General features: G+C 44.8%; 1 protein-coding gene across 1 annotated transcript; it reads left to right on the top strand.

The window, feature by feature from the left end:
- Window positions 1-7980: 7980 nt before the first annotated feature.
- On the top strand, window positions 7981-12745 carry LOC105601867 (serum amyloid A protein). Its single transcript, XM_004019477.5, has 4 exons — window positions 7981-8045; window positions 8452-8543; window positions 11936-12074; window positions 12463-12745. The coding sequence occupies exons 2-4, from the start codon at window positions 8456-8458 to the stop codon at window positions 12626-12628; spliced, it is 393 nt and encodes a 130-aa protein (XP_004019526.2). The 5' UTR covers window positions 7981-8045; window positions 8452-8455; the 3' UTR covers window positions 12629-12745.
- Window positions 12746-24016: the final 11271 nt, after the last annotated feature.

Below are 24016 nucleotides of genomic sequence, written 5' to 3' on the forward strand. Positions count from 1 at the left end.
GCCAACTTTTTCACTCTCCTCTTTCACTTTCATCAAGAGGCTTTTTAGTTCCTCTTCACTTTCTGCCATAAGGGTGGTATCATCTGCATATCTGAGGTTATTGATATTTCTCCCGGCAATCTTGATTCCAGCTTGTGTTTCTTCCAGTCCAGCATTTCTCATGATGTACTCTGCATAGAAGTTAAATAAGCAGGGTGACAATATACAGCCTTGACGTACTCCTTTTCCTATTTGGAACTAATCTGTTACTCCAAGTCCAGTTCTAACTGTTGCTTCCTGACCTGCATACAGATTTCTCAAGAGGCAGGGTTGGTGGTCTGGTATTCCCATCTCTTTCAGAATTTTCCACAGTTGATTGTGATCCACACAGTCAAAGGCTTTGGCATAGTCAATAAAGCAGAAATAGATGTTTTTCTAGAACTCTCTTGCTTTTTCCATGATCCAGCGGATGTTGGCAATTTGATGTCTGGTTCCTCTGCCTTTTCTAAAAGCAGCTTGAACATCAGGGAGTTCATGGTTCACGTATTGCTGAAGCCTGGCTTGGAGAATTTTGAGCATTACTTTACTAGCATGTGAGATGAGTGCAACTGTGCGGTAGTTTGAGCATACTTTGGCATTGGCTTTCTTTGGAATTGGAATGAAAACTGACGTTTTCCAGTCCTGTGGCCACTGCTGAGTTTTCCAAATTTGCTGGCATATTGAGTGCAGCACTTTCGCAGCATCATCTTTCAGGATTTGAAACAGCTCAACTGGAATTCCATCACGTCCACTAGCTTTGTTCTTAGTGATGCTTTCCAAGGCCCACTTGACTTCACATTCCAAGATGTCTGGCTCTAGATTAGTGATCACATCATCATGATTATCTGGGTCGTGAAGATCTTTTTGTACAGTTCTTCTGTGTATTCTTGCCACCTCTTCTTAATATCTTCTGCTTCTGTTAGGTCCAGACCATTTCTGTCCTTTATCGAGCATGAAATATTCCATTGGTATCTCTAATTTTCTTGAAGAGATCTCTAGTCTTTCCCATTCTGTTGTTTTCCTCTATTTCTTTGCATTGATCACTGAAGAAGGCTTTCTTATCTCTTCTTGCTATTCTTTGGAACTCTGCATTCAGATGCTTATATCTTTCCTTTTCTCCTTTGCTTTTCACCTCTCTTCTTTTCACAGCTATTGGTAAGGCCTCCCCAGACAGCCATTTTGCTTTTTTGCATTTCTTTCCCATGGGGATTGTCTTGATCCCTGTCTCCTGTACAATGTTACAAACCTCATTCCATAGTTCATCAGGCACTCTATCTATCAGATCTAGGCCCTTAAATCTATTTCTCACTTCCACTGTATAATCATAAGGGATTTGATTTAAGTCATACCTGAATGGTCTAGCAGTTTTCCCTACTTTCTTCAATTTAAGTCTGAATTTGGTAACAACCTATATGGGGAAAAAATTTTGTAATGACCTATATGGGGAAAGAATCATTTAAAGAGTGGATGTATGTATAACTGATTCACTTTACTGTACACCTGGAACTAACACAACATTGTAAATCAACTATCCTCCAATAAATTTTTTAAAAAAGAAACAGTCCACTCCCAAACTTCTTTCTATGGAGAAGCTTTAGAGACTATAAATGGCTCACTCAAGTACCAAAACCAAGGACGCACACAATGCCTTGGTCAATGCTCTTTCTTCTCCAGCCTCTTGCCTCCATACCTGAGCAATGCTCTCTTCTGAGAAGTGGTGTACCTCTTAGAAATATGAAGGATAGGCCACAGTAATTCCAGGCTGGATGACTTGGTTTGGGAGAACACTACTGGACACAGCAACCTCAGCTTCAGAGAGCAGAAACCAGAACTTTGCCCCTTCCATTTCCCATGCTTATCGCTGATAGAAAGTCTCATTACAAAACACCAGTATACCTTCCCAGTAGAGATTGTAACACCGAGTTCCCATCACAGACCCTAAAACCCAGCCACCTGAGGTTGGAAGCCGCATTGAGAGCCCAGCCCTGGATTGGGGCACAGCTAGAATGACTTCTACTCTGTCAGATACTCATACTGTGGAAGAGTGTTTACTGACCTGGAGAAGCATAATTAACATCCAAGGGGAAAAAAGTGAAATAGAATATGATTCCATGTTTGTTAAAAGACATTCTCTCAGCGTGAAACAGAAGCTAGGAATTTGCACATCAAACAATATCTGTGCTTCTAGGTAGTGGTAAATGTTTATCTTATTCTGGGTTTTTAGAATTTCTACAATGACGTGTTCATTCTTTTATTCATTCATCCAACCTTCAATGCAACAGCCACTATCCTAGATGTTGGGCACATGTAGCAGGGAGAGGGGACAAGAAACAACCAGATCCAGGCTATGGCTTCATAAAAATGAGACTTGTAATTGGGGGAAATGATTATACATGCATAGAGAGAAAGCTCTTATTTATTTGATGATAAAATCAGTTAGATTCCAATGAATAAAAGGAAAGACTATGTACAAAAAGTATAGTGAAGAAAAGGGAAGGCAAGGTGTCACTAATCCCCATAAGATTATCTCCTCCCAAGGAACAACAGATGCTAACTTCATTACTCATTCCCATCCTGTCCGCCTTAAAATTCATAAAATGAGAAATAGCTCAGCTCTCAGAGGTTTCCTGCCCATTTATTTCCTCCAGTCAGTGGAGAAGATGGGGAAAATTATTTTCTTCCTGTTTCTTCTACTTAGCAAGCTCACCATTACACATGTAAAAAGATCACCGATTTAATTAAGGTTATGAACTCCTAATTCTGTTTGGTGTGCGTCCCTTCTTGCCAAGCCCACAAACTCTCATGAGGACAGTACGCGTTCCTACTAGCATAGAATCTGCTTTTTCTAGGCACCAGGAACTTCCCATTCGAAACTGTCTGTACATAATTCTGAGTCTCTTCCCCCAAAGGCTGCTGCTGGCTGAGGCTATTGCTCTTCTGAAGCCTCCTGGACTCTAACTGATGGAATGGGTCAAGATAAAGGACAAGTATTGAGGAGCATGCTGGGATTATGTCACCAGCCCACCGTCAGCAACAGGCCACGCTGAGAGTCTGCAGCTGGTGCTGTCTCTCAACATACAACGTACAAAAAAGGCTCTGATTGTGTTTTAAGATACTTTATTTTCTTTCCTTTTAAACACTTGCAAAAGGGAGTACTGAGTTACCGACAATTCAAAACCCCAAATCTCTTATGGAATTGTGCAGTATTGGTGAAATGAAGAACTCATCTGAGGAGGGGAAATTTTGTTGTTGTTGTCTTTATTGAAGTAGAGTTGATTTACAACATTGCATTAATTTCTGATATATAGCAATGTGATTCAGTTATATACATATATATATATGTGTGCATATATATATATATACATTCTTTTTTGTATTCTTTTCCATTATGGTTTATTATGGGATATTGAATATGGTTCCCTGTGCTATACAGTAGGACCTTGTTGTTTATTTTATATATAGTAGTTGTTATTGTTGTTTATTCACCAAGTTATGTCCAATTCTGCTACCTCGTGGACTATACACCTCCAGGTTCCTCTGTCCATGGGACTCCCCAAGCAATTATTCTGGAGTGGGTTGCCATTTCCTTCTTCAGGGGATCTTCTTGACCCAGGGATTGAACCCGCGTCTCCTGCATTGGCAGGCAAATTCCTTAACACTGAGCCAACAGGGAAACCCCAAATATAGTTGTGTGTATCTGCTAATCCCAAACTCCTAATTTATCCCTTCCCCCCACCCCTCTTTCTCCTTTGGTAACCAGGTTTCTTTTCTATATCTGTGAATATATTTTGTAAATAAATATATCTGTGAATATATTTTTGTAAATAAATTCATTTGTGTCATTTTAGATTTCACACATACGTGATGAGAGGGGAAATTTTTAAAGTCCCAATAATTCATCTTATTTTTAGTTTAAATTTCAAGTGTTTAACACTAAGTACATCTTATGAATCATACTAAACCTTCTGTACTTGCTAGTCTCTTCAAATATCTAGATTATTAAGCATATTTTTCAATTTTATAAAATAGAAAAGGTTTTAATTCTAGATGAGCAATAAATGTTATTTCAAAAAGAGACTCCTTTCCCTTCTATAGTCATTGGCAGGAAAATCTAATGAGACATATACTGCTTATGATTGAACAAAGTCGAACTTTTACATTTACTGGAAGAATCTGCCTCAATCTGATTAATTAGCAAAACCCTTGTTTAGCTCCCTGTGTCCTAAACATCCTGGAACTCGCTGCTTTCCCTTAGTCTTTCTTCTGAGAAGCGTGACTTACGACACAGTGGTTCAATAAACAAAAAAGTACATCCAGTTCCAAGTGATTGGCCATCCAATTTACTTTGAACCAAGTTGATTCTCAGCCTAAACAGAGACTCACATCTCTCTTGCACAAAGTGTCTTCTTTCCATACCCCTAGTAGTGCATGCTCGGTAGACTTGCTAGATGGGCACACTGCCCAAAGTAGAGCCCCCATTTTTCTGAAGCCCCCAGCCTGATTCAGGAGCTCCAGGCTCCTATGCCAAGAACCAGCCTCTATGCCAAGAGTCAGGTGAAAGTGTTCAAACTAGCCAACAGTTACTCCCAGGAATGGGGAGCTTGCAGCAAGGAGACTCCAGGTCAGAAGAGAAGCTGGGACAGGTGTCACTCAAAGAAAGACTAGGGGTAACGATGACGTGAGCTTCTGCCTCTGTGAGACCCCATGGACGGCAGCCCACCAGGCTCCTCCATCCCTGGGATTCTCCAGGCAAGAACACTGGAGTGGGTTGCCATGTCCTTCTCCAATGCATGAAAGTGAAGAGTGAAAGTGAAGTTGCTCAGTCGTGTCCGACTCTTAGCAACCCCATGGACTGCAGCCTACCAGGCTCCTCTACCCATGGGATTTTCCAGGCAAGAGTACCAGAGTGGGTCGCCATTGCCTTCTCTGCAGTTAAGTACAAGTGCCTCCTTTTTTCTCAACTTTCACACATTTTTGCCCCCAGCCTGCTACTCCACAATCACAACCCAGACAGTACACTCTCTAACTCCACCACCTGCTTGTATCCATCCCAGGGAAACTTTCACTCCCCAGTGTGTTCCATTCACTATTCACACTCCTCTCTCCCTGGCCTGCTCCCCACCTCAAGTAACAAACCTGTTCCTGGACACCACAGAGCGCTGGCCACACTGCTCCCACTGGTGCAGGGAGCATGAAAGAGGATGCCTGCTGGATCCTCACCTTCTCCGTCCCATCTCTTGTGAATCATCCTTGGGTGGCCCAACACCATTTTAACATTCCCCATAGGATGGTGAGGCAGGGGATGGTACACACACTTCTCCACGGGCACCCATTACTTGATGTGAAATTATTTCATCCAGACCCGGAGTGAGAAGGATCTTTAAAGCTGTGAGGATCCCCTTCCCTGATGCCTGTTTTGGATATAACTGGTACTGCAAACAGCTCTCAGTTCTCACGGCCCCAGGGATGCCCTCTGACCTAAAGACACAGACACACCATTCAGAATTGTCTCCCCACTTGGGGTAAATCTCAAGCTCATGCAACTCAGAGACTAGGGCATGTTCCCTCTTGGCTCTTATTTTTTAATTGACATCATTATTCATGGCCCTTCATTCATCCATAAAGAATAAATCTGTTGGGTTCCTAAAAAAAATTCCACTGGGAATTTTTGATTAGCACTGAACTGAATTTATAAATTAATCCAAGGAGAACTGATATCTTTACTAACATCTTCTCCATGAACATGACATTCCCACATCCCCACTTTTTATCCCTTAACAAACTAAAATTGTTCTGTAAATATTCGTGTATTTTTAAAGCTTTTTCCCTAGATAGTTAATGCTCTGATGCTATTTTGTGTTGTATTTTTTAGCTGTTAAAAATTAGTGTAGACAGATGTATAGAACAGTCTTTTGGACTCTGTGGGAGAGGGAGAGGGTGGGATGATTTGGGAGAATGACATTGAAACATGTATAATATCATATAAGAAACAAATCACCAGTCTAGGTTTGATGCAGGATACAGGGTGCTTGGGGCTGGTACACTGAGATGACCCAGAGAGATGGTATGGGGAGGGAGGTGGGAAGGGGGTTCAGGATTGGGAACACGTGTACACCTGTGGCAGATTCATGTTGATGTATGGCAAAACCAGTACAGTATTGTAAAGTAAAATAAAGTAAAATAAAAAAAAATTAGTGTAGAGAAATACAGTTGATTTTTTTAATGTGAAACACTGCAATCTCACTGAATTCTCTGAAAGGCTTTGTTGTGCACACGTGTTCGGTCATGTTCGAGTCTTTGCAACCCTGTGGACTGTAGCCCACCAGCCTCCTCTGTCCACTTTATGCTGATGGATTTTCTATGTAAAAGGTTGTATCATCTTGAAATAATGATGGTTTCATTTCTTCTCTTCCATTTCTTACCCTCCTCCTGTTTCTTGTCTTAGCACTGGGTAGGTCCTCCAGGAGAATGTGAAACTAGTTGATTTGAAGAGGAATCCATGTCTTATCCTTGGCCTTCTTGAGAATGCACCTGAAGTTTTTTTTTTACACATAATTATTGCTGTAGAGCAATGATTCTCAAACTGTTTGGCCTCAGGGTCCCATCATACTCTTAAAAATTATTGAAGACCTCAGAGAACTTTTATTTATGGAGACTCTATCAGGATTTATCACACTAGAATGAAAAATGTTAAAGAATATTGAAACACAATAATATATCATTCATGATATTAAGTTTTATGGTGACTGAGTTAATTTATGAAAAACTATTTTCAGAGTGTCTAATAAATGGTCAAATAAATAAAGATAATAATAAATCCATTATGTTAACATAAATAATATATTTTAATGAAAATAATCTCTTTCCAAAACAAAAAAAATAATAACAAATATAGTAAGTTTACATTGAAAATTTTTAAAAAATATCTGACGTAATCAAAGATAGCTGGGTTCTCACATTTGACCCTGCGCTCGATCTGTCATAATACATTATTTGGGTTGAAGAATGAACCCAAGTAAGGTGAAAAAAATTCAACCTTTCACAGAAACATAGATGGAAAAGGGCAGAGCATTTTAACAGAGTTTTAAGATAATTCAGACTATTCTTTGATATGATACCCAAACTTGACAAATGGTAGTTTCTTAAAGGTCAGTTGAATGCAGAAATCTAAAACTGTATCAATAAAACTTTCATACCCAGTACATTCATGAAAAATGAGAATGAAAAAGGAAAAGAATATTACTGTTGAATATTATTGTGAAAATAGTTCTGATATCATAGACTCCTCCTGAAAGGGTCATAAGAGATCCTCAGGTTTGCAGAGAATACACTGTGACAACTGCTGCTATAGATTATTGACTTAACCTTTACCAAATCGAAAGGTTCTCTTATTTTATTATACTTAAAAAAAAAATCATTAGTAAGTGTTGACCGTTCATGGCTAAGAGGCTGAGAGGGCTTTCTGTGCCCTGGAACTGACAGCTCAGCACTGGCTCAGAGAGCAGTGGAAGGAGCTCAGGGCACCCATGAGGTTCCCTGGGGCTGGTCTGTCGGTTTTGAAGCTCAAGGGCTTTGGACATGAACTCAAAGGATTTAGTTTCTAGCAGGGACCATCCTGTGGAAATGACCAGGAAAACAAGGTCCAGGCTGGAGGCGTCATCCCTAACTACACACCTTCCAACAGCCTGGAGGCCGCCATCTTGGAGCGCCACAGCCCAGGGCCCCGCCTCAGTCCCTCCACTGCTGACAGGACAGCCGTCTTCCCGATAGTGGCCACCAGGCAGATCAGGCCTCCCTCATCTCCTCAGGCTTGCACAACCAGCGAAATGACCTGTGGATGAGGACAGCCATTGCTGTCCGGTAAGTCACCCTTTGCAGATGTAGGAGAAATGACCTGCAGGGACTCTCCCTGGGCACCAGTCCAGCTGTTCTCCTCACCCCTGACCCTCCCAGGGATGGCTCAGTATAAATACAGCCACCTCTCCGCAGCAGGCAGGGAGCAGCCTCTCTCCTCCACTGGGGATTAGGTGAGAAACCACTTCAAGGAGCCATTTCTTTGAAAACATTTGCTTTAAAACATAATTTTTTCTGATTTCTCTTTCTCCTATATGTGGTTAGTGCTGACAGAGTAGTGCATGGGAAATGCTCTTTGATTAATGACAGGCTGCTTTAGTAAGACACAGCTTGGACCCAACTGTCCTCTTCTTCCATCAAAACCATCTGGGTGACTGCTTAGACAGTCTTGGGTTCAGGGCTGGTGGGTTCAGAATTGAGGGCTTGAGGCTGCGAGTAAGGTCCAACTGCAGTGTGTCCTAGCAGGACCACTGAGAGTCTAGTGGAGATGAACAGCCAGGCTCTCCTCGACATACAAACCCCAGGTGGAGAGGGGTGCAGGGCTCGTCCGTGTCTCCTGACCCTCTCCTTTCCTTTCAGCACAATGAAGCTCTTCACAGGCCTCATTCTCTGCTCCTTGGTGCTGGGAGTCCACAGCCAGTGGCTGTCCTTCCTTGGGGAGGCGTATGAAGGTAAGGCCGCTGGAAGGGCGATGGCATCCTTGGGCCTCTAGGCTTCACCCTAAACACCGCTGAGGGTTGGAGCTGCCGTCCTAGGAGGTGTTCCTGTAAGTGGTAGAATATGACAGGTGTTGGGGGAGCTTTTTCCAGACAGTTTGAAAAGCACAGGATTTATGTCCATCAGGTACTAGAGAAAGAACAAGCATCATTCCCAGCTGAAATAGCAGTTTGAATGGAAGACACAGAACAAGTCTGAAATGGAATGAACTTTCCATCAGACCAATTGCATGAAGTAGGGTGAAAGCGGCCCATCTGTTCTCCTCTCCCGTCTTTCCAGCCTTGCTCCTCCCTCCCTCCCTTCCTCTCTTCCTACCTTCCATTTCCTGGTTGGATAATTCAGAGACCTTCAGAGCACCTTGTTGGTCCTTCCTGTACTCAGTGATGCTCTCCCTGCTTTAGTCTGTTTCCTATCTTTTCCTAGCCTTTTTGGTTTGGTTCGGTTCGGTTCAGTCACTTAGTCGTGTCCGACTCTTTGCGACCCCATGAATCGCAACACGCCAGGCCTCCCTGTCCATCATGAACTCCTGGAGTTCACCCAGACTCGCGTCCATCGAGTCAGTGATGCCATCCAGCCATCTCATCTTCGGTCGTCCCCTTCTCCTCCTGCCCCCAATCTCTCCCAGCATCAAAGTCTTTTCCAATGAGTCAACTCTTAGCATGAGGTGGCCAAAGTACTGGAGTTTCAACTTTAGTATCATTCCTTCCAAAGAAATCCCAGGGCTGATCTCCTTCAGAATGGACTGGTTGGATCTCCTTGCAGTCCAAGGGACTCTCAAGAGTCTTCTCCAACACCACAGTTCAAAAGCATCAATTCTTCGGCCCTCAGCCTTCTTCACAGTCCAACTCTCTCATTCATACATGACCACTGGAAAAACCATACCCTTGACTAGATGGACATTAGTCAGCAAAGTAATGTCTCTGCTTTTGAATATACTATCTAGGTTGGTCATAACTTTTCTTCAAAGGAGTAGGTGTCTTTTAATTTCATGGCTGCAATCACCATCTGCAGTGATTTTGGAGCCCCCCAAAATAAAGTCTGACACTGTTTGCACTGTTCCTCCATCTGTTTCCCATGGAGTGATGGGACTGGATGCCATGATCTTCGTTTTTCTGAATGTTGAGCCTTAAGCCAACTTTTTCACTCTCCTCTTTCACTTTCTTCAAGAGGCTTTTTAGTTCCTCTTCACTTTCTGACATAAGGGTGGTGTCATCTGCATATCTGAGGTTATTGATATTTCTCCTGGCAATCTTGATTCCAGCTTGTGTTTCTTCCAGTCCAGCGTTTCTCATGATGTACTCTGCATATAAGTTAAATAAGCAGGGTGACAATATACAGCCTTGATGTACTTTTCCTATTTGGAATCAGTCTGTTGTTCCATGTCCAGTTCTAACTGTTGCTTCCTGACCTGCATACAGATTTCTCAAGAGGCAGGTTAGGTGGTCTGGTATTCCCATCTCTTTCAGAATTTTCCACAGTTGATTGTGATCCACACAGTCAAAGGCTTTGGCATAGTCAATAAAGCAGAAATAGATGTTTTTCTAGAACTCTCTTGCTTTTCCATGATCCAGCAGATGTTGGCAATTTGATGTCTGGTTCCTCTGCCTTTTCTAAAAGCAGCTTGAACATCAGGGAGTTCATGGTTCACGTTTTGCTGAAGCCTGGCTTGGAGAATTTTGAGCATTACTTTACTAGCATGTGAGATGAGTGCAATTGTGCGATAGTTTGAGCATACTTTGGCATTGGCTTTCTTTGGAATTGGAATGAAAACTGACGTTTTCCAGTCTTGTGGCCACTGCTGAGTTTTCCAAATTTGCTGGCATATTGAGTGCAGCACTTTCACAGCATTTTTCAGGATTTGAAACAGCTCAACTGGAATTCCATCACCTCCACTAGCTTTGTTCTTAGTGATGCTTTCTAAGGCCCACTTGACTTCACATTCCAAGATGTCTGGCTCTAGATGAGTGATCACACCATCGTGATTATCCGGGTCGTGAAGATCCTTTTTGTACTAATGAAAAAAAAAAAAAAAAAGGTGTGTGTGTGTGTAAACCTAATAACAAATTTCAAGCCTCCGCAACGAACTCGGCTCTTACGTGCAATTTAGAGGGACCCACTGTCTTGCTCTGCCCAGGGCTGGGGAGTTTTCCAGGATACTAGTAGCACTAGCTGGGGCAGTTCCATGAAGACAGGGGCAGTCTGGTCAAGCTGGGACAGTTGGTCACCTACCTACCTGCAGAAAACCTCTGTGAGGGGGCATGAAGAGGAGAAAACCGAGGCTTAGAGCAGCGAGTCCGTCACTCACGGACTGAGCGCCCGTCCGCAGGTGGCAGGACCGAGGTGGGAACCCAGCTGAGCCTGAGGCCCAGGCTCTCACCGAGTAGACTTCTCCCAGCACCACTTCCTCAAGCAGGGGGCTGAGCAATCTTGGCTGCAGTTTGGAGTCACCTGGGGGGCCATGAAAACTATTGCTGCCTGAGCCCAGCCCAGAGATGGGGAGCTGATTGGCTTGGGTTGTGAGGGCTCAGGGGACTTTCAGTGTCTCCCCAGATTATTGGAAAGTGCAGCCAGGGCTGAGGAAAAGACCAACTGCCTCAAGCAGCCCACATCATCAGTACTGTCGACTAGAGAGTTCGCCGGACTCCATTCACTCACCTAACAGGCAGGGGAATCAAGTCACAAGTGATCCTTTCATGAGGCAGGGATACATTTCTTAGGCGTCATAGCAGAGCAGCTGTATGTCTGCCCCTTTCTCAGAACCTGTCCCACATGTTACCTCCTCACTCACCCACTTCCCCTGGAGCTTATCATGTGCAGCTTCCTCTACAACAGTGGTTCTGGACCCGGGGCAACTGTGTCCTGGGGACGTTTGGTGATGTTTGGGGGCATTTTCGGTTGTCATACTGGGGAACGGTTTGAGAGGTCAAGGATGCTGCTAGACAAGTTATAATATACAGGATGGCCCTGAACAGCGACAATGTACCTGGTCTCAAATTTCAATAGAATGCTGCTGAGGAATCCTGTCCTATAATAACTCCCTCTGTCCTTAAACATATCAGGTAGAGCCCTCATTGAGATGCAGCACAGAGACAGCATCACAGGGGTCAGACGAACAGCTCCCACAGCTGTAGCCCCTCCCCACCCCACCCCAGTGACTCTCATTCCAGTACCAGGAGCAGGCAACTGGGCATAAGGAGTGCTCTTCTCACCCTACAGCATCTGTGGGGCTATGACCACAGGCTGAAACCGAGTCAGTGGAAGATTTCTCATTCCTTGATTCTTCTGTAAGCTGTATCACAGTTTTCTCTCCCCTGATAATCCTTACTCCATGTACCTTGCTTTCCAGGGGCTAAAGACATGTGGAGAGCCTACTCTGACATGAGAGAAGCCAACTACAAGGGTGCAGACAAATACTTCCACGCCCGCGGAAACTATGACGCTGCCCAGAGGGGACCGGGGGGTGTCTGGGCTGCTAAAGTGATCAGGTACCAGGGCCCCTGGGGATGCAGGGATGGGTGAGCAGAGCTTGGCTGCCTAGGACAACCTGGAGGGGCCAAGCCCTGGAGAAGTTTCCTATAGGCTGTGGGCCCTCCTCCTCTTACCCACCCTCCTGCTCTGTGTCCAGTGTGAGGTCTGAGTGGCTGAAGACCAGAGCAAGGCTGGTGAGACAGGTGACTCTCCACCCTCCCCCTATGGGTGCTATTCACCCACACAGGGCTGAGGTGGGCAGAGCCCAGGGAGCCTCAGGGTTGTAGCCCCTCTTTCCTTGGCTCCTCTCAAGTCATTGATCCCTTGGAAAGAGGAGAGATGGGGAGGGTGGGGCTGTCGCTCATAGTTCTGTATTAATCCCCTCCCTGCCCTCCTCCTTTCCAGTGATGCCAGAGAAAATATTCAGAGAATCACAGACCCTCTGCTTAAGGGTACGACCAGTGGCCAGGGTCGGGAGGACTCGAGGGCCGATCAGCTTGCGAACGAATGGGGCCGGAGTGGCAAAGACCCCAACCACTTCAGACCTGCTGGCCTGCCTGACAAGTACTGACCTGCCTCTATCTCTGCTCAGGGGATGGCAAAGTGAGTCCCCAAGTGAGGGACAATGACCTAGAGAGTTCTCTGTCCTCAGAAGGCAGCAGATCTAATAAATGCTTAAGAGATGGAATCCTGAGACTGTGTGTCATTCTTTGGTATAAGGACAGCCTGTTAGTTCCAGGACTGATGGCAGGACACCGATGTGAAGGCTGAGTCTGTGCCTGTGTGTTAGGTTCTGGACACAATCTCAGCATCATTCAGGACAGACCCCTCTCCAGCCTCCCCTAATGAGACCCGCTCCCTCTCCAGGCCCCTCTGGGGACCCTGGGGCCCTTTCCAGGCCGTTTGCTGTCAGGCCTTCTCACTCCCTGCAGTTGTGTCTTGTCCCCCCACTGTCGCGGGGTCTAGTCCCCTAGCCTGTCCTCGGAGCTCTCTGTGTGGGGCGTGGACACGGCCCAGGAGGACTGGAGGGTGGAATCCTGCTCCAGAGACTGCCACCTTGATCCCTGTTCATTACTCAGCAGCTCTTAGAAATCCATCTATGAACCAGTTTCTTTCTGTGCCATCCAGAATTGCCTCCAACACTATTTCCTGATGGTCTATATTTTTTGGTCTTATTTGAAGCCTAAATGTAGACATAGAGCCTCCTCGCTTATGAATGTTTCTTCATAGCCTCTTATTTTAACTAGCTCACTTGCAGAAATATTAGTGGGCAGAGAGCAGGACAGAGAGTCTACTTGTGTATGTGAGTGTTAAGAAAGCAGTTAGTGATTTATAAAGGGAAATTTTCATACGAGGTGTTATTTAACTGGTATTGGGTTAACCACTAAGAGATTAAGAAATATAGAAAGCTGAGGTTTTGATCTTTTGGGGAAGCCTGTAGCCCATGGGAAGGCTGATAAAGATTGCTGGGTGTCCCAGTCCAAACCTGACAAGCAAGACGTCCCCCCTGTACCCATGACGCTTGGTATGGAACCACTCAGGGGTGCAGTTGAACTGACTGGGCATGCAGCTGGGGTTTCCTGCAAACTCACCTGAAGGCAGCGCACATGGGGCAGGGCTAGAAGGCCTCTGAGTTCCCTGGAAGCCAGCCGTGGAATGGCCAGTGCTACGGACTGAATGTGTCCCCCCTCCCCAATTTCTATGCTGAAGCCAACTCCTAATGGAGCTGTTCAGATGAAAGAAGTAAATAAGGTTAAATGAGGTCATAAGTGTGGAAGCCTGGGCTGGAAGGATTAGAGTCCTTATAATGTTACAGACATCAGAGAGCTAGCTTTCTCTTTCTCCTGTAAAGACACAACGAGATGGTGTCCATCCGCTGGCCAAGAAGAGAGCTCCCACCAGGGACCAAGTTGGTTTGCAATTTGGTCCCGGACTTTCCAGCCTGCAGACGTGTGAGGAATGAAGTTCTCTGGTTGAAGCCAGCTAGTCTGTAGTATTCATGTATTGTTAGGGAGACAGAATGTTGCTGAACACCTTGGGAATCCAGCTGTGAGGCCACAGCAATTGCCAGGGAACTTCAGCGGCTGGGAATAACATAAAAACTCCAGAGTGCCAGTGGGTGTCGTGTGCGTGAGAAGAGCATCCCGGGAGCTGGATGGAAGGAAGGACACGGGACCTGGGAGAGATGGCGGTACATCCTGTTGTCCCTCCAGAGCCCTCTACTGACAGCTTAACATCAGGCCCAGTTGGCACGAGAGAAATGCTGCCTCAAACTGGAAACAACCCAAATGCCCATCAGGTGAAGAGTGGGTAAACAAACTGGGACATATTTGGACAACGGACTTCTTTTCAGCAATAAAGGGGATGGAATAAACACGACTGTTTCTCAAATTATTATATTGAGAAGAAGACTTACACAAGAGTATATACTTTATACGAAGTTCATGAACAGGTAAAAAAAACCTAATATTTAATGATAAAGAACAGTAGTTGCCTCTGGAGGCAGAGGGAATGGCCTGGGAGGGGCTGAGAGGGAATTTCCGAAATGATGGAAACCTTCAAAATCTCTTGAGGATGTGGGTTACGTAGGTGTATTGATTTGCTAAACTCATTGACAGGTAAATTAAGATGTGTGAAGTTCATTGTATGGAAGTTATACTTTTCTCTTAGTCCATTCAATCTGCTATAACAAAATATCATTAATGGAGTGCCTTATAATCAACAGAAATTTATTCCTCACAGTTCACGAGGATGTGAAGTCCAAGATCGAGGTGCTAGAAGATTGTGTCTGGTGAGACTCTACTTCCTTGTTGATAGATGGTTGTCTTGTTCCTGTCTTCTCACATGGCAGGAAGGCAAGGGCGCTCTCTAGGGTCTGTGTTATGAGGGCGCTAATCCCACTCATTAGGGCTCCAGTCTGATGACCTAGTTACCTCCTAAAGACTCCACCTTCAAATGCCATCACATTCGGAGTTAGGGTTAAACCTGTGGGTTTTAGGGGGACAGAAACATTCAGTCTATAACAACAACTTAATCATAACAATTATTAAATAGAAAATGCATCCCCAATAAATAAGTATGTCATATATTTTAATAATTAAAAATATGGATGTATAACTAAATTAGTAAAATATATATTTTGAAGCATTTAGGAATATAAATCTTATATGGCCTTGCCCTAAAGGGACATGTTGTCTATCTATAATCAGTGGAAAATTGCAATGAGGGAGGAGAGGGAGCATCCCTTCAAATCAGGTTAAAGGCACAGAGCAGGCAGAAGTCTTGTACTTGTGGCTTTAAGAGGGCAAGGAAAGGAAACTGCACGGAGAACTCTTCCATGAAGCATACATTTTATAGTTGATTTTTCTGATGAAATTGGTAAAGTAATAAACTTAAAGTTAAGTGGTCTAAATCTGTTAAATAGAGATTTATCACAGGCTTGAACTAAAAATTCACTGACTTATTTATTTACTAAATCCTTTATTCAATAATTATTTAACAAATATTTGCTGTGTTTATGACAGGCCCTGGGTGAAGCTAGAATATTTCTTGTCAAAATTAGGGATGACTCCCTTTTTGGGGAGTAGACTGAATTTTAATTCTTTTAGTTGTTTTGAGATGGAAATTGTAGAACATTTAGGGAAAGAGTTGTCAGAAACATTTAACTTGTCCTCTTGGTTGAATGCAGTGACCAAACATATTTATGCTTTCCCTGTACTGCTTTCAACCTTCTGCTTGAAGTGGATTTCTTCAAAAGTGGAAGCAGTCCTGGACCCCAGGATTGGCAAAGTTCCCCTGGGGATGGCGTGAAGTCCCCTGGATAAGGTAATCCTTCAGACACTGCACTTTGTTTAACAGGCATTGTCTCACTTAATCATTATCAGGATGATTGCTGTCTTAAGAAAATTGACCATACCGATAGGGCCAAAACATGTATATACACGTAGGTATACAAAACCACGTCTCTATGACCTCAAAGCAGACGCTGTCCTCTGCTCTGTGATTATATCGCCAAAAGGCCGTGTGAGCAAAAGTCATGGAAGGGGACAACACCCATGTAAGAAGACTGTGATGACCCAGACCATTCCGAAATACAGATTGCAGTTACCCCTGTAGGCAAAGGTGAGGTGCAAAGGTGAGATGGAATAGTTGGTAGGAGAAGGTATATGTTCACAGCAACAGCAGCCATGTGACCAACTGGAAAGGACTGTCTATTGTGAGTATTTCTGTAATGTGAATGTTTATATATATATATATATGTCTCACAAATATTTTTCTTCTTCTCTCCTATTCCTTTATCATCATACAGAATATGTACTAACAGCAGTTAACTGTATAGCTCAGTGTTTAAGTTATAGGATTTAAAAAAGGGAGTATAACTCACTAGAAAAAGAATAAGCTTAATATATTAGAAAAGCAAAAAAAGATTTTATCCTCTTTGTGGAAAAAGGTTGGTATGTTTCAGGTGTATATGGAATAAGTACATTATGCGTGGGAAGCTTGACTTTGCTATTGGCTTTATTCGGAATTAGCTATGGGTGGTTACTGGTGCTAAGTGGAGAAGGCAATGGCACCCCACTCCAGCACTCTTGCCTGGAAAATCCCATGGATGGAGGAGCCTGGTGGGCCACAGTCCATGGGGTCGCTAAGAGTCGGACATGACTGAGCGACTTCACTTCACTTTTCACTTTCATGCATTGGAGAAGGAAATGGCAAACCACTCCAGTGTTCCTGCCTGGAGAATCCCAGGGACAGGGGAGCCTCATGGGCTGCCGTCTATGGGGTCGCACAGAGTTGGACACAACTGAAGCGGCTTAGCAGCAGCAGCAGCAACTGGTGCTAAGTTGACAGGGCGTGGCCTGTGATGGGTCTGAAGTTGACGTGTCAGTTTGGTTAGGCTGAACAGTGTTTCCCATAACTCCTTTCTCTTTATGCTTCTACTTAAAGTGGGCATCAAGAGCCAGTTGGCACAAGATGCGGTGTTTGGAAAGGAAGCCACAGTCCTACTCTGTCTATGTGTGGAAGGTTGGTGCTGGGGGACCAGGACGTTCATGCGTGTGTGGCTTCTCTCTTGGTTCATCTCTTTGGCACAAGGCAGCAGCTGGGCCTACAACTGCTCCACCTTCCCCTGACACTCCTGCGGCTTCTCTGACTCCTGGACCAGGTGTGTGGTTAGCTCCATAGGAAGGGAGCCAAGCTCTGCAGACTTCAGCAAAACCTCAGGTGCTGAGAGAGACTGACATAAGTTCTGGTTGGTTCTCATGGGCTTAATCTCATGCTCCTGAGTCCAAGCTTGTCCTGTGGGCTTCAAGCTCTAGCATCAGACAAGCAGGCAACAGCCTTGCAGAGATAGTCTAACCAGAACCTACAACTGTGCCCGATCAAACATATGAACATATTTACACAGTGATATAGAGAATCTTCTGTAAGTGCTACTTCTCTGACTGAACCCTGGTTAATACAGGGTCACTTCATGAAACTACTGACACCTCCCTGGTTTCCCGAGGAAGGCTTCCTCCGCTTTTCTTCACCTCAGCTGTGTCGTCCAAAGCTCTCAGATGAGCCAAGCTGAGGGCCAGCCGCCCTTGCCTCTGATGCTTAAAGGAGCCAACAAAAAAGCAAATGATGGGGTTGGCACTGCTGTTAACAGGACCACCCCTGTCTTAAAATAATGTAAGGACATGTTGAAATCCTCCTGAAACTGGTACAGCAGAAAATTTTGGATGCCCAAAATGCAGGCTGCCGAGGAGGAAGACCAGCACCGTGAGCAGGATGACCACGCAGAGCCTGGTCAGCTGCACCTGCTGGGACTCACAGAGGATCCTGACCAGCAGGGCCAGCTTGGAGCTAGCAAGAACCACCAATAAGAACATCAGTTACCCAGCAATGATGAAATCAAATACTGGACACCAATCACAGTCAAAATCCCTAAAAGGAAACCATAATATTTCTCTTCCAGAAGATTCAGCAGCAGACACAGGGCCCAGGGCTGGCACATTTGAGAGCTGATGTGTGTCTTGGGCACCAGCAGTGGTACCAGATGGGGCCCAGGATGGATAGGCAGCACTTGGGGCTAATGGTGCTGAGCAAGGTCAGGCCCTCGAGGTAGGCAAAGGTCAGCACAGCGGTGAAGCAGTTGGTGATGGAGCTGGAGACAGAGTGGAAGGAAGTGAGGAGTGCCTCCAGGAAATGTGTAGTCTGGAAGGTGAGGGAGAGGAAACCAGCCCCGCCTGGTTGAGGATGTAGAGGAGAAGGCTTTCCTGTGCACACAGAAGCCCAGGAGCCAGGGCAAATGGTGTTTCAGGCCAGGACCAGGGCAGATATGAGGGCAGCAAGGTCAGTGTTGGGGTCTGCATGTGTAGGGTTTGATGAAGGTCCTGGTCACTTCCATTCGTTGGTGTGGTTTTGGTCCCCTAGGCTGGGATGACTGGATCCAAGCTCAGAAACCCTCCGCTGTGCCCCTGGGAACACAAACAAGATGTGAGCACCTGCTATGTGATCATTTGCTCTCAAGGCCACCCTGCTAGGTGGGATGACCACCCCTGTGTCACAGAGGAGAGAACCAGAGGTTTGCAGAGATTAAGGTACTTACTGAAATCTGGATAACCATGGAAACCTGGGACCTGGATTCAAACCCAGTTCTCTCTGAGTCAAATGCCTGGGCTCTCTCTATTATAACACGAATCCTCTACTGACATGGGGGTGTTATGGAGGCCCACCCCCACCAGAGCTCACTGCCCAGAGGTTATGCCAAGACCCCAGAATTTCCTGAAGAGGAAAAGTAAATGTCTGGGATAGAATCTGAGAGCCCAGGAGAGGGCGCTGGGCCAGATCATTACTTCTGAACTGGGCCAGAAATTTCCTCCCAGGTGCATGAAGTCAGGAGGACATAGAAATGACTGCAGGCCACCATCATGACTAAGAGCAGCCCATCCACTGGGGAGAAAGAAGACTGTGCTTTAGGGACATGAGACGCTTGTGATCTCTTGCTAGGAGAGGTGCGAGGGTGGCCAGGCCAGCTGGGTTAGCAGTGGCTCAGTATGTCAGCTCCATGAAGACAGGAGAGCTTTTTATATCCCCACAGTGTGTTCTCAATAAGTGTTCATTCCATGTGTGAATGAATGAATGAATGGAGCCCAGTGAAGTTGAGGATTTGGAATATAAGTTAGTATAGATGTACAATTAAAGGCCTTAGGACACACATTTGTAACACGATGAAGATCTCATTCTTGTGGAGAGCTGTGTGCGTTTAGAATGACATTCTGCCCAAATAACCTACATGGATCACTGAGGTGCCTTTGAAGTGAGGACTCCACAAGACTTTGCTGAGCACCTAGAATCATTTCAGTGCATAATTTAGGGGTAGGATTTAGGGCTGAGCTGCATACAGTGGAGGAAGAGTAAACGAGGTGAGGTCAGAGGGCCACTGAAAAGAGGAATGTGAAGTGTGGGGATGTCTGGGGGCACTGTGAAGTGGGGTGCAGGGTGTGAGCAGCAGAAACCCACTCCATTTTCTCTCCTGCGGGATCACTGGGAGAGTTTGGTTTGCTGAGTGAGCTTTTGTGCAGGATGAGTCTGTGAGTCTATGAGGGGAAGTAAAAAAGCTGCAGGGCTTGGAATGTAGAGACACTGCTGCAGAATTCACCCCGAGAAAGAGCACTAGCTCACCTCTGGGAGTAGGAGAGCTGATTGAGAGTTTATCAGGTATGGTGTCCTTTACTTCTCTGAAGAGCCTTATTGAGGTAAGAACTAGTATTGCTCCCGTTTTACAGAGGATGGAATGGAGCACAGTAAAGAAGAGTGTTTTGCTCCTGGTCTCACACAGGGTGAATCTGAACCCAATAGGTCTCCTTAGGGTCTACACTTTTGATCAGCCCTCCAGACCCACCACAGCTGTGGTGCTGATTACATGTGGATGTGGGGAAAAGCAGAGAAGTGACTCCCAAAGTAAACCCAAGATGGCACTCAATATTGTGGCCTAAAAAAACCTAAGCCAAAACTAAAAATGACTCATATAAGCAAACTCCAAAACACAGAGGTAGAGAAGCCAGTCAAACAGAGAACACATGTTTATTTAGGAACAGACAGCAGAATGCAGAAGCCCTTTCTTGCTTCACAAAGGCTCTGGAATCCAGAGGACTTACGGGGGCAGGAGACCTCCAAGCAGGAAGAGGACATGTCCTCTGCTATGGCCCAGAGAGAAATCAAGGGCAGAATCATCCGTGTTTCCCTCTCTTAGAGAAGCAAGATCCCACAGCCCTGATTGACCATGGAAGGATGTTGGGGGGAAGCCAGAACCTCTGCCATCCCTGCGTAGGGCACTTAACGGTTTGTGAATCTATTTTCTTTGGTGTGAGATATATATGTGTATAGAGTCCAAACCGGAAGCTCCATAAGGACTAAGTCTCGCCCGTTGTTGTTCAGTATTGTATCCCTGGCATCTAGCATGTTCCTTAAAGATCGTCTGTTGTCATAGGCTCATTTCATAGAGGAAGAAGCTGAGACCTAAGGGGTCAAAGGATGTTCCTGGGATGTCACTGCGAAGAGCAGGCCCACACCACCCCATCTCCTGCTGCCCTGTCCTGGGCTTTCCTACTGTTCCCTGCTCCGTCATTCATTACTTGTGAGGAACGCCCGAGAAAAATCTTCACGTAAGGATTTTCTTCAAATACGCCCTCAATACCTGTTCTCCTCTTTTGTCACACACTCTCTGGCCAACTGCTCCTTCCTTGGTCCCTTTAAACCTCGAGGTGGAAATGTTTCACGACTGCTTGCCTTAGGGGGCTTCTCCATGCATTGTTACTTTCCCTAACCCCTGCCTGTCTCTGCAATTAGCCCCCTCATGCAACACTCCTCAATTATTCCAGTTTGGGCTGTTTCCTCCTGGGACTCTGCCAGATCCACAACCGAAGAAAACTTTGAAAAGCCAAGAAACAACGGAATCTGGGTACCAGCAGCCTGGCACCAGGAAGCAATGCCTGCGTGTGACCTTGTTCCCTAAATTAACATAAGAGGAAGCATTCTCTCCCAGACAGCAGATCTGATGGTTGGAATGAAGGGGAGAGTGGGGAGATGGATCAGAAGGGAGAAAGGTCCTGGTTGACCCCATATGGATCTCCCACTGTGGGAGCTGCCAGCACGTAGAGATGCTAGTAGAAAGCTCCATGTCTCCTGCTTTTAGACGAAGGAAACACCGTGACCCTCAGCAGGTAGCACTGCAATGTGAAACAGACATGGAAACTTAGAGCAAACCCCATGACTGGCTTTGGAAATAAGACAGTTCTTGGGATACATCCTTATCTTTCTTCCATTCTTCTGGCCAGAGGGGGAGAGCTGACTTCCACCTGTGCTGAAGGGGGGAGAGCCTCTCAGGAATTGAGCGATGCCAGAGGACGCATCTTTGTCCTCTAAACTGGAAGATGTGTTCAGGAGCTGGAGTGGAGACCAAGCAAGATTTATCAAGATGCTGGACAGACTTGTGATTTCCTGTAGAGGGCTTGTGAGCCATTCAGAGACCAGAGCTGTTTGAGATGTGATCCCTCATTGAGACATTTCTCCGCATTTGCCCCGCTTCCACTCACCTCATCCTGCCCCACCTGGTCCACTTTCCAGTGAGTCTTTGCTGTTCTGGAACTTGTCATTGACAACTATGAGCCTGGGTAGCAATGTCAGTCAGTGTGAACATGCACGGTGAGGATTTATCACTAGAGGATACAGTCTATCGTAGGATGATTGAAAGTTCCCCATGGCCTGACTCCATTTTTTTGTTTCTTTATCATAGCAGTAATGCATTGTTTCAGAATGATTGAGAAATGTATGCAAAGGGGAGTGTTCCCAAACCCCACTCTCTAGAGGCCGCCATTTGTTATACTTCCCATTCTTCTTACTTCTTTCAAGTATTATTAACTTTGAATGGTAGAATTATATTGCTATTTTTTAAATTTACCAATATTAACAACTGGACAATGAGGCTCCCTTTATGAAATGCGAAGAATGCAGCATACATAACAAGTCTCTTTTCTTCCTCCAATTCACAATATCTTGGAGAAGGCAATGGCAACCCACTCCAGTACTCTTGCCTGGAGAATCTCATGGACGGAGGAGCCTGGTGGGCTGCAGTCCATGAGGTTGCTAAGAGTTGGGCATGACTGAGCGACTTCACTTTCACTTTTTACTTTCATGCATTGGAGAAGGAAATGGCAACCCACTCCAGTGTTCTTGCCTGGAGAATCCCAGGGATGGCGGAGCCTGGTAGGCTGCCGTCCATGGGGTTGCACAGAGTCGGACATGACTGAAGTGACTTAGCAGCAATTCACAATATTTGCTATTTTTTAGACAAGATAGTCTGTGTATCCAATCTTTTCAGTCTTATGTCCCATGACTTCAGTTCATCCTATAGCCGTATTGAACTACTTATCATTTTAAAACATGTGATTTGAATTAGGAACTATTTCAAACATTCAAAAAAGTTTTTCCATGCGTTCATTCAGCAAATATTTAATAAGTACTTGTTGTGACCCAGGCATTGTTTGGAGCAGTGGATTTTTGGTGTGAAGAGCAATCACAGACAAGATCCTGGCCTCTGGGAGCTTACACTCAAAGGTCTGGCTGAGCTCCCTCAGAATGTGAATAAAGGCTGAAAAGAGAAGAGGTGAAGGTCAGCAGAGGGTCTCCATCTGTTAGAAGCCTGGAGGAGGAGGAGCCAACAGAAACATTGAGGAGAAGCAGCTTTTGTGAACAGAAGGAAACCAGGAGAGTGCGGCATTCCCGAATCCCAGCGGACACAATTATTGATCAGCCGTGTCAGATGCTGCCAAGTAGTGGAGAGAATGACCTTTGGATTAGCAGAATGGAATCCTTGCCCATCTCACCAAGGTGGCTGCAGTGAAGAGTGGCCTGAAGGACTAAGTGGAGTGGGTTTAAGAGAGAATACAGCTGTGGAATGGGACTCCTGGACACCCCAAACTCTGGCTGAAACATCGCCACAGTCAAGGAGAGCCCTGGGACAGGTGCGTGAGCCACAGACATTGTTTAATCAATCAGCTGTGCTTCTGGATACAAAAATAAGTTAAAAAAATTATAGAAAGTAAATCCCAACTACTTCCTCTGAAAAGGAAGAATGATGAAGGCATTTAGTGCATTGAATAAAGCCTCAATAAATAGAACGAGATAGTACTGGCCTAAACATAGAAAAATTGATTCTTGCAACTCAGAATTAGACACAAGTGTATATGGTAATTTAGCTTTAAAGGTTGCCTGTCAAACTAATGGGTAAAACAGGGACAAGTCAATGGATGGGATTGAGACAACTGGGTGGCCATCTCAAAATAAAACTGAAAATATACTTTCCAAATGATGTTATGTCAAGTTTCAAATGTACTAAATATTTTTAAATAAATAATAAAATATATAATACATAGAGAACACATGGGAAAATTATTTTATAAATCAAAGCAAGGACAGCCTCTCCAGCTATAGGACAAAATTCAGAAGAGACTAAAAAAAGGACAAGAACATAAAGAACATCTTGGTAAACATGAGCAACCATAATCAAAGGGTAAATAATAAGCTGGGAAAGTGTTTATAACTCATAAGTTCTATTTTTGTCTATATAATAAAGTTCTTACAAATTGATAAAAAATCCAGCAAACCAATACAAATACTAAAATACAAGAAATGAATTCACATTTGCTAAAAAATACAAATGGTTCTTATACAGAGGAAAAACTGTGAAAGCAAACTCATAACAGTAGAAATGCAAATTAAATTACACTGAATTATATTTTATTTACCAAAATTTCAAAGACCAAAAAGTTTGATAGAGGGTTGTTTGGGAGATGGTGTGGGACATTTCTGGTGGGAGTGAAGATTTATAGAGCTTCTGACAGAAGGCAATTTGCAACATATATAAATAAACATAAAGAGCCACACTTTCCCCCATAATTCCTTTCTTAGAAAT

The sequence above is a fragment of the Ovis aries genome, chromosome 21 (assembly GCF_016772045.2).
Source record: "Ovis aries strain OAR_USU_Benz2616 breed Rambouillet chromosome 21, ARS-UI_Ramb_v3.0, whole genome shotgun sequence".
Taxonomy (NCBI): Eukaryota; Metazoa; Chordata; class Mammalia; order Artiodactyla; family Bovidae; genus Ovis; species Ovis aries.

Bases quoted from the DNA above. Each gene is read 5' to 3' on its own strand.
- LOC105601867 (XM_004019477.5), top strand. From the start codon at position 8,456: ATGAAGCTCTTCACAGGCCTCATTCTCTGCTCCTTGGTGCTGGGAGTC. The intron at 8,544-11,935 runs GTAAGGCCGCTG...CTTGCTTTCCAG, and splicing joins CCTTGGGGAGGCGTATGAAG to GGGCTAAAGACATGTGGAGA. The intron at 12,075-12,462 runs GTACCAGGGCCC...CCTCCTTTCCAG, and splicing joins TGGGCTGCTAAAGTGATCAG to TGATGCCAGAGAAAATATTC.